Source organism: Prosopis cineraria, unplaced genomic scaffold, assembly GCF_029017545.1.
Source record: "Prosopis cineraria cultivar Desert tree isolate PC_DT_omini unplaced genomic scaffold, ASM2901754v1 PC9, whole genome shotgun sequence".
NCBI lineage: Eukaryota > Viridiplantae > Streptophyta > Magnoliopsida > Fabales > Fabaceae > Prosopis > Prosopis cineraria.
The window spans coordinates 28,418,838-28,431,109 of NW_026555340.1; the positions used below are offsets into that span (position 1 = coordinate 28,418,838).

At 32.2% G+C, this 12,272-nt stretch overlaps 1 protein-coding gene across 1 annotated transcript; it reads right to left on the reverse strand.

Annotated features, from left to right (window-relative positions):
* Positions 1-2,703: 2,703 nt before the first annotated feature.
* LOC129320740 ((+)-cis,trans-nepetalactol synthase NEPS2-like) lies at positions 2,704-3,817 on the reverse strand. Its single transcript, XM_054966318.1, has one exon. The coding sequence runs from the start codon at positions 3,697-3,699 to the stop codon at positions 2,899-2,901; it is 801 nt and encodes a 266-aa protein (XP_054822293.1). The 5' UTR covers positions 3,700-3,817; the 3' UTR covers positions 2,704-2,898.
* Positions 3,818-12,272: the final 8,455 nt, after the last annotated feature.

Below are 12,272 nucleotides of genomic sequence, written 5' to 3' on the forward strand. Positions count from 1 at the left end.
TAATTAGACTTATGGGCCTATGTGTCTTAGATTAAGCCCAATATGTTAAAAGTCTTTCTTTAATATTTTAGAATTTCATTTACCTTCAAAACCTTTTGATCATTTAGAATATTTCTAATTAATAAATAGAATTTCTTTTATCTTTATACCTTTGGATCTAATCATTGATCCTCTAATGTCCTGTAACAAATCAAAGGTATTAGATATTAAATTCTAACTCATCCTTTGATTCTCATCAAGGAATTTAAAAATCAAATGAAAATAGAGAAAGCGATATTTTAAAATGGAGATCACAAGCTATTCCTTTTTATATTTTTCAAACTATAATTCTAGATCTAGGAAATCAGTTAAAGGGTGGTAATTTCAAAATTGATGAAATGGAAAATGGAATACCAAGTGGAAATAGAAGAAGGTGGCAGCGTAGGAATTGGAATCGGTTAATAATTAGGAGAGGATGGAATAAAAGTTTAAGGAAACCAAGAATGATTTAGGAAAATATTAAAAATAAATGGAATAAAATAATAATAAATTGAAAATAAGAGAAAGAAAATTTTTCAATTTATCCTCTTATTTTTTCTATGTAGCCACCTTCATATAAAACAATAAAATCAATAGAAAATATATTTTAGAGAATTAAAAATAATATTTAATAAAATTTGAAAAAATATGTAATAAATCTCAAAAATTTCTCAAAATTATTCCTTTACCCTTTTACCACAAATATTACACATTTATTTCAATTTATATCAAAACAGGTGCTAAAAAGTTAAACCAAGAGAGGTAGAAGTGAATAAAATATATGAAATGCCTTCGTGTCTGGTTAAGAGAGCCACCCCAACGGAGTATTAAATAGTTATATTAAAAAAGTTTTAAGTTTGAATATTTTGAATAAAAAGAACTTTTCAAAGAAGTTTAATCCCAATAAAAATCTAGTTTGACAGCGTGCTATATACTGAAGCGTTCTAATTAAAATGTGGATGTCGTGTGTAGCATTTTTGCAGTCTGACTCGGTCATTGATGGCCCAAAGGTTTTGGGCCTGAAATCTGTTACATTGTTCGTTCGAAGGATCCATGACTCAAATTTCAGGCATTCTAATATTTTTTTCCCCCTATCTTCATAAATTAAGAGACTTCCCAATGTCTGATTGTGTTCATTGATAATAAAACTTACACATTTAACTACTTGGAAGGGATTAATAAAATTAATTTGAAGTAGTTTGTATCATCAAAATGATTAAAAAAAATTACTACTTGTTAATATTATCTTCCAATTAAAATTAGCCAATGCTCAAACTCAAAACTTCTGATTAAAAAATGAGTAACCCACAACTAATTGATCCAAGTGCCTAGGTTAAAATAAGAATTAAATGATACAATTTTTTTGTGAGTTGCTTTACATTTTAGACCCACATTTTTTTTTTTTACTCCAGTGCTCGGTATCATGACTCATGAGTATAAGCTAATTTAAATCCCCACTGTATGAACCATCATTTTACCAGAGACATTCTCATATTGATAAAAAAAACAAAAGTCATATATTTTAAACTGGATGCGTACGTTGTTTTTAAGGCCGTGGAAGTTCCGTTGAAGGGTTGAACCGTTGATGCCGATTACTTAGTTTCAAAGTGAGTTGGGTCAAAAGGCCCACTACGGGCTCAACAAAAGAGTCAGTGAACTTAAACCTATCAATAATCAATATTGTTATTTAAAAAACTTAAACCGATCAACATTATAGTCAACTCAAACAATGATTCACCAATTACCAAAACCAAATAATTAAATTCAAACAAAATTCTAAATACCCAAATCTTAAATTAATTGTGAGATTAAATTAGAAATTATATAAGATAAAATTAAAGCATTCTTTGAGTCAAACATGCGTTTTTTATTTTCAAAAAATCTAAAAGAAAACATAGTACTTACACTATTTAACATCTACATGAATATACATATTTTATTGAATAAGATACAGTAGAATATATTAACACCTAAAAAAACAATACAATACTAAAAAAAACTCATATATGTAATAATTTAGTTGAAAGAAGTCTACCATTTGCAGTCGGAGACATGTTATATATGTAACAATTTATACAACTACACTTATTTATTTTTAATTTAATTGCACAATGTTTTATTTCTATGATCAAAGCAGATAAGAACAATTACGTACCAATAAACCCTCTCCTTAAAGAAGCAGATGTCATTTAATCATTAAGTATCAATCACGGTGGGCATTCAGTGGATAATAAATTAAGAATATATTTTCTTATTAAAATAGGTCATTTTGTGAATCATTTAGTTTTTTGTTATTAAAGTTCTTAATTAAGTGGCTTTAATTTATTGGTGCTAATACGCATTCCCTAGTCTTAAATTTCGAACAAATAACGATGATAAAAAGGTTCCAAATCTCTCAAGTTGGTGTGAGGATAAGAGACAAAAGACAATTTGAAAAAAAAAAAAGAAAAAAAAGAAAAGCTAGAACATCGCACGAATTTGCCGCCCAGTGAGGGGATTCAACTCTTTGCCTCTGTCCCTTGTCTTGTCGCTGCCTTTTCACAGCTCTTTTATTTCTTTTTCTCTCTTTCTTTAATTTATATGCATGTATGGTATCAGTAATTGGGTTTATTAAACTTAATATATATATATATACACACACACTCCAGAGCCGAGACTACGAGAGGAAAGAAAAGAACACAGACAAAACCAGAACACGATTAGGCCTAGCTATTATAACTCAAAACACAGTAATTTGGCGCATTATATGAAATACACGAACAGGAGATAATGAAGCAAACAAAGGCAATTTTTAAAACACACACGACGACTCTTAAAATAAGAAAGTTCTGAACTGAAAAAAATGCATTCAAACAAGAAAAAGAGCTAGCACTTCGCATTTCAAGAACCAATAAAACTTCCATCTACCCTGAGATCATGACCGGTGATGAACTCCGAGTCGCCGGAAGCTAGAAACAGCACCGCATCCGCCACGTGTTTGGGAGTGAGGTCCACACCCTCTAACCTCGCGTATTTTCTGTAACAGTTTCTCAAATTCTCGTCGCTCATTTTACGTGCCCTGGTCGTCAATGGTGTCACAATTCCATTGGGTGACACGCTGTTCACCCTTATCCCACTCGCCGCCAGCTGCACACTCGCTGCCCGCATTAGCCCCACCACAGCATGCTTCGACATGCAGTAGTCTGTCCCCATCGGAACGCCGTGGCTGCCCGTCACGCTTGACGTGCACACTATGCTCCCCCTCACGCGCTTCTTCACCATCGCACGAGCCGCGTGCTTCACGCACGCCACCATCCCGCGGATGTTGGTTGCAAATAAATTGTCCATTTCGGAGAAGTTGAAGTCGAGGATGGTCTGGTCGGAGGGGCTCGCTACACCGGCGTTGCTGAACATGATGTCGAGGCGTCCATAAATGTTGACGGTAGATTCCACGAGGTGTTTGACTTGATCCTCGTCTGCAACGTTACAGTGGATGTAAGTGCACCTGTCGGTTCCGATGGACAGTGCCACCTGGTTGCCAAGCTCATCTTGGATGTCAGCGATCACCACCATACGGGCACCGTGATCGGCAAAGTGACGGGCCGTCGCTTCACCAATGCCACTTGCGCCTCCGGTGACGATGGCTATCTTGCCCGCTAGCTTGTTGAGGTTGTGATTCGAGGTAGATTGTGAGACAGCCATGTTGGGGAGGGAATCTTAACTGGGAGATGGTGGAGACATTGAACAGAGATATATCAATACAATCTCAGTTCTCATTCTTCCACCAACTGTGAACTTCTTTGTATACTCTCTGCTGTCAATTACAAGTGACGTCCAGCAACTATACTGAAGAATAAAATTTAATTCTTATTTAAATAAAAGAGTTTTAAATTTACATTATATTTTTTAATAGTATATTAAAAAAATTTGAATATGGGTAATTTTAAAAAATATAACTAATATCCTATGAGGTATCTTATGTTAAGAATTAAAAAAATTATCTTAGAAGGTGCCCTCTCATAGGGTTGGAGGAGTATATTTTAATTAATGTTTTGTTTTCTTATTTGTTTGCATTTCCTTTTTAAGGATAATTTCATATATTTACTCATTTATAAATATAATCAAAATTAATCTCCTCTTTACCTTATAAATGAATTTCAGGAGGGATGAGCTGCTTGGGGGACTTTTAAGCAGTGCCAGCTGCAACAACCAAAAAAAAACAAAGAAAGAAAGAAAAAGAAAAGTATTTAGTTGTGCTTCTAGAATTTACTAGGGTGGGGTAAAATAGGATATTGGCTCCGCGACTGCTGATCCCTGTATCCTTATTGTTAAAAACGTTGTCATACAAGTGGATTGTGGATCAGAAGCATCCATGTGATGCAGATGATGATGCCTTCTTTCTCCAACTTCAACTTGGCATTTGTCCGGCGTTTACGCAATTATTATGCTCCATCCTTTTTCTCCAACTTGTCCTTCTTCTATTAATTAGAGGATTCAATTATTGAATACGGTTGAAAATAATATTATTGATCGTGACGTTATTAGCCAATAATAATCTACATTTCCTAAACAATGACCACTGAATAAGAATAATCTACATCTCTTAATCACCCCAATGGTTGTGTTCTACAACACACAGAGTCTTGTGCTAAACAAAGCTCTGTGAACCAAATGTCATCCCCCTTCCTTAATTGTTAGATCGAATTAACTTTCCAAATTGCACACAGGGAGAAATATTAAAATGAATGTGGAGATACGTCTATTTCCATCGATGGACCATTCCAAGACACGTCCTTATCATCTTCATTGTATATGCAGTGATAAAAAGAAAGCAGGCCCTACTGACTTTCTTACACGCAATCCGCATTTCTCTCATCATCATGGCAACATACATGTATTCTTATAATAGTACTTCCTGTACACTGTATCTATTAGGATATACGATCTTATCAATGAATCCACTAATAATAGGGTTTGATATGATCCTTGCTGGACTTTTCTTTTGGCTTTTGCCTATTGTGTTTCTTTTTTTTTAAAAAAGTAGAGTTTTTGAATGCAGGTTCAATCATGTTTTCGGCATATATTCTTTTTAATTAAAATGGGAAGTATCAAGGGCCTAAGGTTATAAGTGGGGTATATTTGGGATCTTACACATCACTGGGCAACAAGGCTATTGGCTCCTAGGCCATATATTTAACCATTTATATATATATATATATATATATATATCTTGTTATGTCTTCAGAAGGCACGGATGCTCCGCATAAGAATTGAAGTTGGTCACACTCTGAACTTGGCCTTCTCCACCAGTGACTGGTTTTGGTGATTGCGTTGGATATCGTTTCACAAACCACTTCTCCGCAAGTGTGGAGAGACGTGACGTTGTGATACTAAGAATTGAAGTTAATTAATACACACAACTTTTATCGTTTGTGACGGTGGTGAAGAACTTTCGGCACTATGGCGTGTTTTCAAAGGACCCTTCTTGTTCTTCTAATAAATATCCTGCCTTTCCTTAATAATGTAAAGTTTAAATGGGTCAGATTTTGAGAGCTTACTAAAACCATGACATATTTTTAAACTCAAAAAACACTTATAAAAATACTTATAGATTGCCCATTAATAAGGTCCTCACATCATGAGTGAAATTTGATCTCACAATTTTTTTTTGGGTTATGGACTCAATTTTTATTAACTAGATCAATTCTTGTTGGTAATATCTTGTCTTTTTTAGTAGGAATGGTCTATGTTGCTCTTCACTATATATAGAAAACACTTTGTGATAGGAATGGTCTGTGTTGAATTTAAGTATTTAATTTTACTTTTTTACAAATTAATATTTTTAATTTATTATTGTAATTTATATTTTTAATCTACTTTATCAAAATTGTAATTTCAAGTTTAATATTTTTTCATAAAATATCATCATATCCAAAATATATATATATATATATATTTTAATCAAATTATACATATTTTTGTTATTATATATCTCAACTAGCTTTTGAATCAAATCATTCAGATAAATTTTAATTTGTTTAATTGACTTAAAAAAAAAGATATTCAAATATACATTATGTTACAGTCACAACCTTTAGTCATAACCTTAGTTTACTAATCTCAATTGATTCTAACTTTTGTCTGGAATTTTTTTTTTATCCAAATACACCCTAAATCTTTTTTGTTGGGTTGCAACTTGTACTGCTTAAATGTCCACAAAGAAGGTCCCTCTTGTGAGATACAATGTATATGGAATTATCTTTAAAAGGAAAGACAAAAAAATAAGAAAGAAAACATAAATGAAGGTAACTAGTAACAATTAAGGAAACAAAACATAGATGACCGTAAATAGTAGTAGTAAATGGAAAGCACAAAGAAGTTCAAGGTTTGTGGAATCGGAACTAGGATTATATAATTATCTTTGTTTGTTTAGTGTCTGATCATCTTTCAATTAAGATTCCCTCCCCCATCATGGCTGTCTTAAAATCTACCTTAAATCACAACTTCAACAACCTTTGCATGCTAGCTGAAAAGTAATCATTGTCACTAGAGGCACAAGAGGCAGTGGTGTAGTGATGACCTGTCACTTTGCCAATCACAGTACTCGTATGGTGATGAATGCCGACATCCAAGATGAGCTTGGCAACCAAGTGGCATTGTTCGTCGAAAACAACAAGTACACTTAAATCCACTATGAAATAGAAATCAAGACAAATACCCTATAGCCTTGATCATCAACATTTATAAACACCTCAACATCATGCTTAGTAATGCAAGTGTGGCAAGCCCCTCCAACTAGACCATTCTCAACTTCAACATCTCAAAAATGGACAATTTATCCATGACCAATGTCGACAAGATGGTAGCGTGTGTGAAGCACATGGCTCATATAATTGTGGAGAAGCACATAAGGGGGGAGCATAGTGTGCATGTCAAGCGTGACAAGCAGCCATGACATTTTGATAAGTACAGACTAATGCATGTTGAAGCATGTTGTGCTGGGGTTAATGTGAGCAAACAGTGTAACATCCTAAATTTTTAAGTTAAAACTTGAGTGTTTAAGAATAGTAAATTGGTCAAAATATGTAATTTATAAATTAATGGTGTTTTTTAGAATAATAATAAATTTCTTAAACCTTTGGACAGCTTTAAAAATGAGCTAAGATGATATACGAATCAATTGGGCTCGAGTGAGAAGTCAAAATAGCATATGGCACATGCCATATCATGTGTCACGACGCACGGCCAAATTCTAGCTTAAAACAAATGTGAAATGCATCTGATTGTGGAGAGGGAAAAAGAGAGAGAAATTGAGAGGAGTGAAGGAGGGACAACTTGGGGCTGTTAGGGCTTGACCTTAGGATCTATTTAGACACATTTGGAGCAAGATTCATCCTTGGGTAAGTTTCTTGTGTCTCTCCCTCTCCCATTATTCAAATTTTTATGACTTTAGAGCAATGTAGGGTTTGATTTCATCTCTCTTTTGGTTGTAATCGAACCCATTACCTTAATTAAGATCTTGGAGTATTAAATCAAGCTTCTAGACCTAAATTTATGGATTGTGATGTGATTTAGAGTTTATGGTTACAGTTTGGATGAACTCTAAGTGAAATTTGAGTGTTTGGGAGTAATATGGATAAAGGAGTGGTATAGTTTGAGTGTTTAGTGATAAATGGGATTGATCGAGTGTATTAAAAGAGTTGATATTGATAAAATGAGATCTTTGAGTATAATGGGCATCCAAAATTTAGTAATTTTGGGGTTTAATAGAGTGATAATTGATGATTATCGTTAGATAGTGTAGATTATTTGTTGCTATGCATGTGGGCCTTGTGGAGCACATATTTAAACTATGGTAACTTTTTTGTGACAAAGGGTTGAGATAACGAAATAATTTATTTTATTTGATTAAGTGCTTAATTGTTTGTGAGTAAATGTATAATTTTACATACCCATGTTTGAGAGTGTTGTATACTGCAAAATGAGAATTTTATGCATAAAAAATAATTTTAAAAATAATAAATTTTTAACAGTATTGTTATTTGTGTAATTGATGGTTTCCGTACAAATATGCAAATTTCATGAAAGAGTATGCATGATCATGATAAGGGGTGAGAGTTTGCCCATAAGAAGGATAGTCAAAGTTTATATAGCATTTATCTTCTTAGTTCCTATTGAGGTACGCGTTGGAGATTATCTCTTTAGTGCTTATGCAGGGTACGATGTTGAAGATTTATGCTCCTTAATATCAGTGTGATGTAATGGTAGAGTAATGACACCTCAAATCTTATATGATAGGGGGAAACCATGGTTAAAAGTGAGGTAAGACACTTTGGCCAAGTGATCCAACCACTGAAGGTAAGCTTGAACCATTGTGTATGTGTGCTTAGTCAAATAGAGCCTTTGGTTTTAATCGAGGTAATATGAAGGCTTGGATAGTAGGATAATCATGCTAGAATAAAAATAACATATGATTATGGGAATGTTATGTTTGGATATGCTAAACTGGTATTTTTTACCTATATGAGTTTTACTTATTTATAGTTGTGCATGTTAATTAATAGTTGTGAATTATTTTATTATTGAGATATTTATCTCATCCGTGGTTATATTTTATAGGTGAGGATTCTAGTAGGGATAAAGGAAAGGAAGGGACTATCGAGGAATGAAGAGTTTTGTTTGTATAGCTCTCCCCTTTATGTTTTAGTATTGTAATGAATAGCTTATAAGTTTGTGCCAACTTAAGAATTCATGTATATTTTAGGTCACTTGCATGGAAAATTGTGTAATGTGTGTATCTCGATCTAAAATGTTGTATCTGTGATGAAATAATTGTGAGAGATCGAGATATTAGTGCAAGTGATGATTTTATAATATTTTGCATGGGTAGTTGGCTAAGTGTGTTATTTGGGATTATATTATTACCCCTTGTTATCACTGTGAAATTGGAGTTTTGATGGCCAAATTGTGTATAGATTGCTGTTGATGTGATATAATTGGTTTATCAAGTTGTATTAGAGTTAGGAAAACGGGTTGAGCCTGCGGGCTAGCCCATTTAACCCACACAATTTAACAGGTTGGGTTGAAAAAATTGGCCCATTTTTTAAAACGGCCTGGGTTAACCCAACCCGCAAAAATAGTGGGCTAAAACGGTTCGCGGGCTAGCATATTTTTTAAAAAAATTATTTTTTAATTACATTATATCTTTTTATAAATCTACAATAATGATAATATCTCTTAAATATATAATTTATGACTTTCAAATATGTTCTTCACATTTAAAATATAGTGTAAATTCTTTTTACAATTTGCAAATAAAATTTTTGTTATAGTTTATGAAGATAATTTATTAGTTTTTATAAAAATATTTTGAACATATATTATTTATTAATCTCATAAGATCTATTAATTAAAATTATAAATATGAATTCACTAAAAAAATAATATAGGTTTATATTCAAATTTTCTTTCTTAGTGATAAAGATAGTATACCTAGGTGAGAAGATAATTAATAGTAAAAATCTAGCAAAATGAATTTGCTTGGTTGAATTCTATGTTTATTTTATTTATTTACACGTTTTTTAATTATTAACTTGCTTTAAAATATGAAATAAATATATATTTATATTGTATAAATTTTAAATTATTAAAAATTTGATAATTTTTTGCGAGCCAGCCCACGGGTTGACTAGCCCGCTAGAAAATGGGTTGAGTTGGATTTTTCAGCCCGTTTTATCTGACGGGTTGGCCCAACCCTAACTTGTAAAACTGCTAGCCCGCAGGTTGGCCAGCAACCCGTTTGCCCAGTACTAGGTGGTATATAGTCTATTTAAGTTGGTCCAAGTGATTCTAAAGCTATTCGCTAGGTTAAAGGTTTTGACACTCTTATGCATGTTTTAATTTAAAAATGGACCAATTTGAGTTTGGGTGTCAAGTTTTAAATGGTTGAATATTTAAGTGTGTGACTAGTGCCAATAGTTAGAGGGCTTGAAGAGCTATGTGTGAACATTTAAACCGCTTAAATTAAATGTTAGATGGCGAAACAATGCATTATGAAAGTTAGATTCAGAGTGTTGTCATGACAGCAGTGATGTGCCATGGCCCATTACATAGTAATGGCCTTGGATTCTCTATACCATCTACTGTAGTGGACAGCACATACGTCGCGACAGATGGAGCACTTTTAGGGTAACCTAAAATATCCCTTTTAGTGCTTGTTTGAGAGGTTATTTGACTTTATTGCTTTCGTTATCTTTTATAACTTGTTTTAAACTATAGTTTAAGCTTAAACATCTTTTCAAAAAGAGTTTTCTTGAGATCTCGATCTTTTATATTATTTTTCTTTAACCCTTATATTGTGATAACCTTATTTAAAATTTTTTATTATTCCTAATTATTACAATAGTATGCTAAAGTGTTGTTTTAGTAATTTCAAGGCATACATTGCAAACAATGTACACCTAGTAGCACTTGGGATAAGGGTGAATAGCATTTCAACTAATGGGATGGTAATGCCATTAATGTCCAAGGCATGTAAGATAAGTAAAGAGACTTTGAGAAATTGTAATAGAAAACACACTAGGTTAGAGGGTATATACCTCACTCCCATACTTATAGCAGACACAATGTTGTTCTTAGCTTCCGATGAATATACACATTATATCGGATATGATATGATACAATATATTAGACATGATACTTTTTAAAATTGAGGATACAAAGAACAAGACTACATTAATAATGTGTTTTGGAGTGAAGTCCATGCCTTCTAACCTCGCATATTTTCTATAACATTTTCTCAAATTCTCCCACACACCTTTGACATTAGTAGTGTCATAATTCCATTGGGTGACATGCTGTTGACCCTTATCCCATGCATGGCAAGCTTCACACTTGTGTAGCATTAGCACTACCACAATGTGCTTTGACTTGCATTAATGTGTCCATATTGGATTGTTGTGGCTAACCTTCTTGCTTGACATTGACACTATTCTCCCCTTCACATGCTTCTCTACCATCATACGAGTTGCATGCTTCACACATATCGCCACCCATAGATGTTGGTCATGAATAAATTGTCCATTTCTAAGAATTTGAAGTTGAGAATAGTTTGGTTAGAGGGCTCGCCATGGCATTGCTAAACATGATGTCAAGGCATCTATAAATGTTGATAGTAGATAGAGTCAATAGATAACTATCTGAATTATAATTATGAAAAGGTAAATAATTGAGGGATTTTTTTATGATGAAATTAATTTAGAAAACTAAATTAGAATTAAATAAAGAAAATTTAACTGAAAAAATTATCAAAAACAAGCAGTGCAACCAATTATAACCCAATTATCTAAACTTAATCTTTCTCATCCACAAATTAAATTAATTTTTTTACTTTATTATTCTAGTTTTATTATATATTTATCAAATTATCATTCAAGAATTAAATATGAAATTAAGTTATAGATTAATTAAAATTTCCTTTAATTCTCAATCTAATAATTGTTTTATATTAGTTACACCAAAAACAAAACATGAGTAATCATTCAAACTAAGTTAAATTACTCTTAAATTATAATATCAATCGATTATAGTAAGTAAAATCTCAGATAAAATTTATAATTCAAAAATTATGTAATAAAGCTATTCTAATTAGTAATAACAATAAAATTATAAAATTTAGAGATAGAAAGAAGAAGAGAAAATTAAAATAAAGTTAAAATAAATTTTTTTTGAATACCAAAAATTCTATTTAAAATTTAGAATCATGATTTGTGATAGATCACACCAAAAAAATTAACTTTTTATGAAAATAAAAACGAAACAGCACTGCATAAGAAACTGAGAAACCATCATTTAAGTAAATTAGTGGAGGAAAAGATGAAGGAGCTATCGCACGCCTCGCCTCTGATTCTCTTCTTCAATTGTGCCGCATCTTAACCTCTCATAAAAGTCGTGCATTTCCTGTAGCCTGTGTTTGTTTCCTTTTTTTTTTTTAGTATGCTGCCTATGTTTGCCTTATATAAGCTATGAATGCGTGATTTGTACGGCCAAACCAAAAAAACCTAACTAATTTAATATATTGACAAAATTATCCTAAATAATTTAATTAAAAACTACACTAAAAGTCTCAACATAAATATAAATAAAATTTATAAAATTTAATTCTTAATTTAATCTCTAAGTATGTCATTATTTTTTTTATTCAAAACAATCTTTATCAATATCTTTTAAATTAAATCTAAAAGATCTGTATAAATAAAATAAAATAGTAACTGTAT

Excerpts from the sequence above, each read along its gene's own strand:
- LOC129320740 (XM_054966318.1), bottom strand. The coding sequence starts at position 3,699 with ATGGCTGTCTCACAATCTACCTCGAATCACAACCTCAACAAGCTAGCG.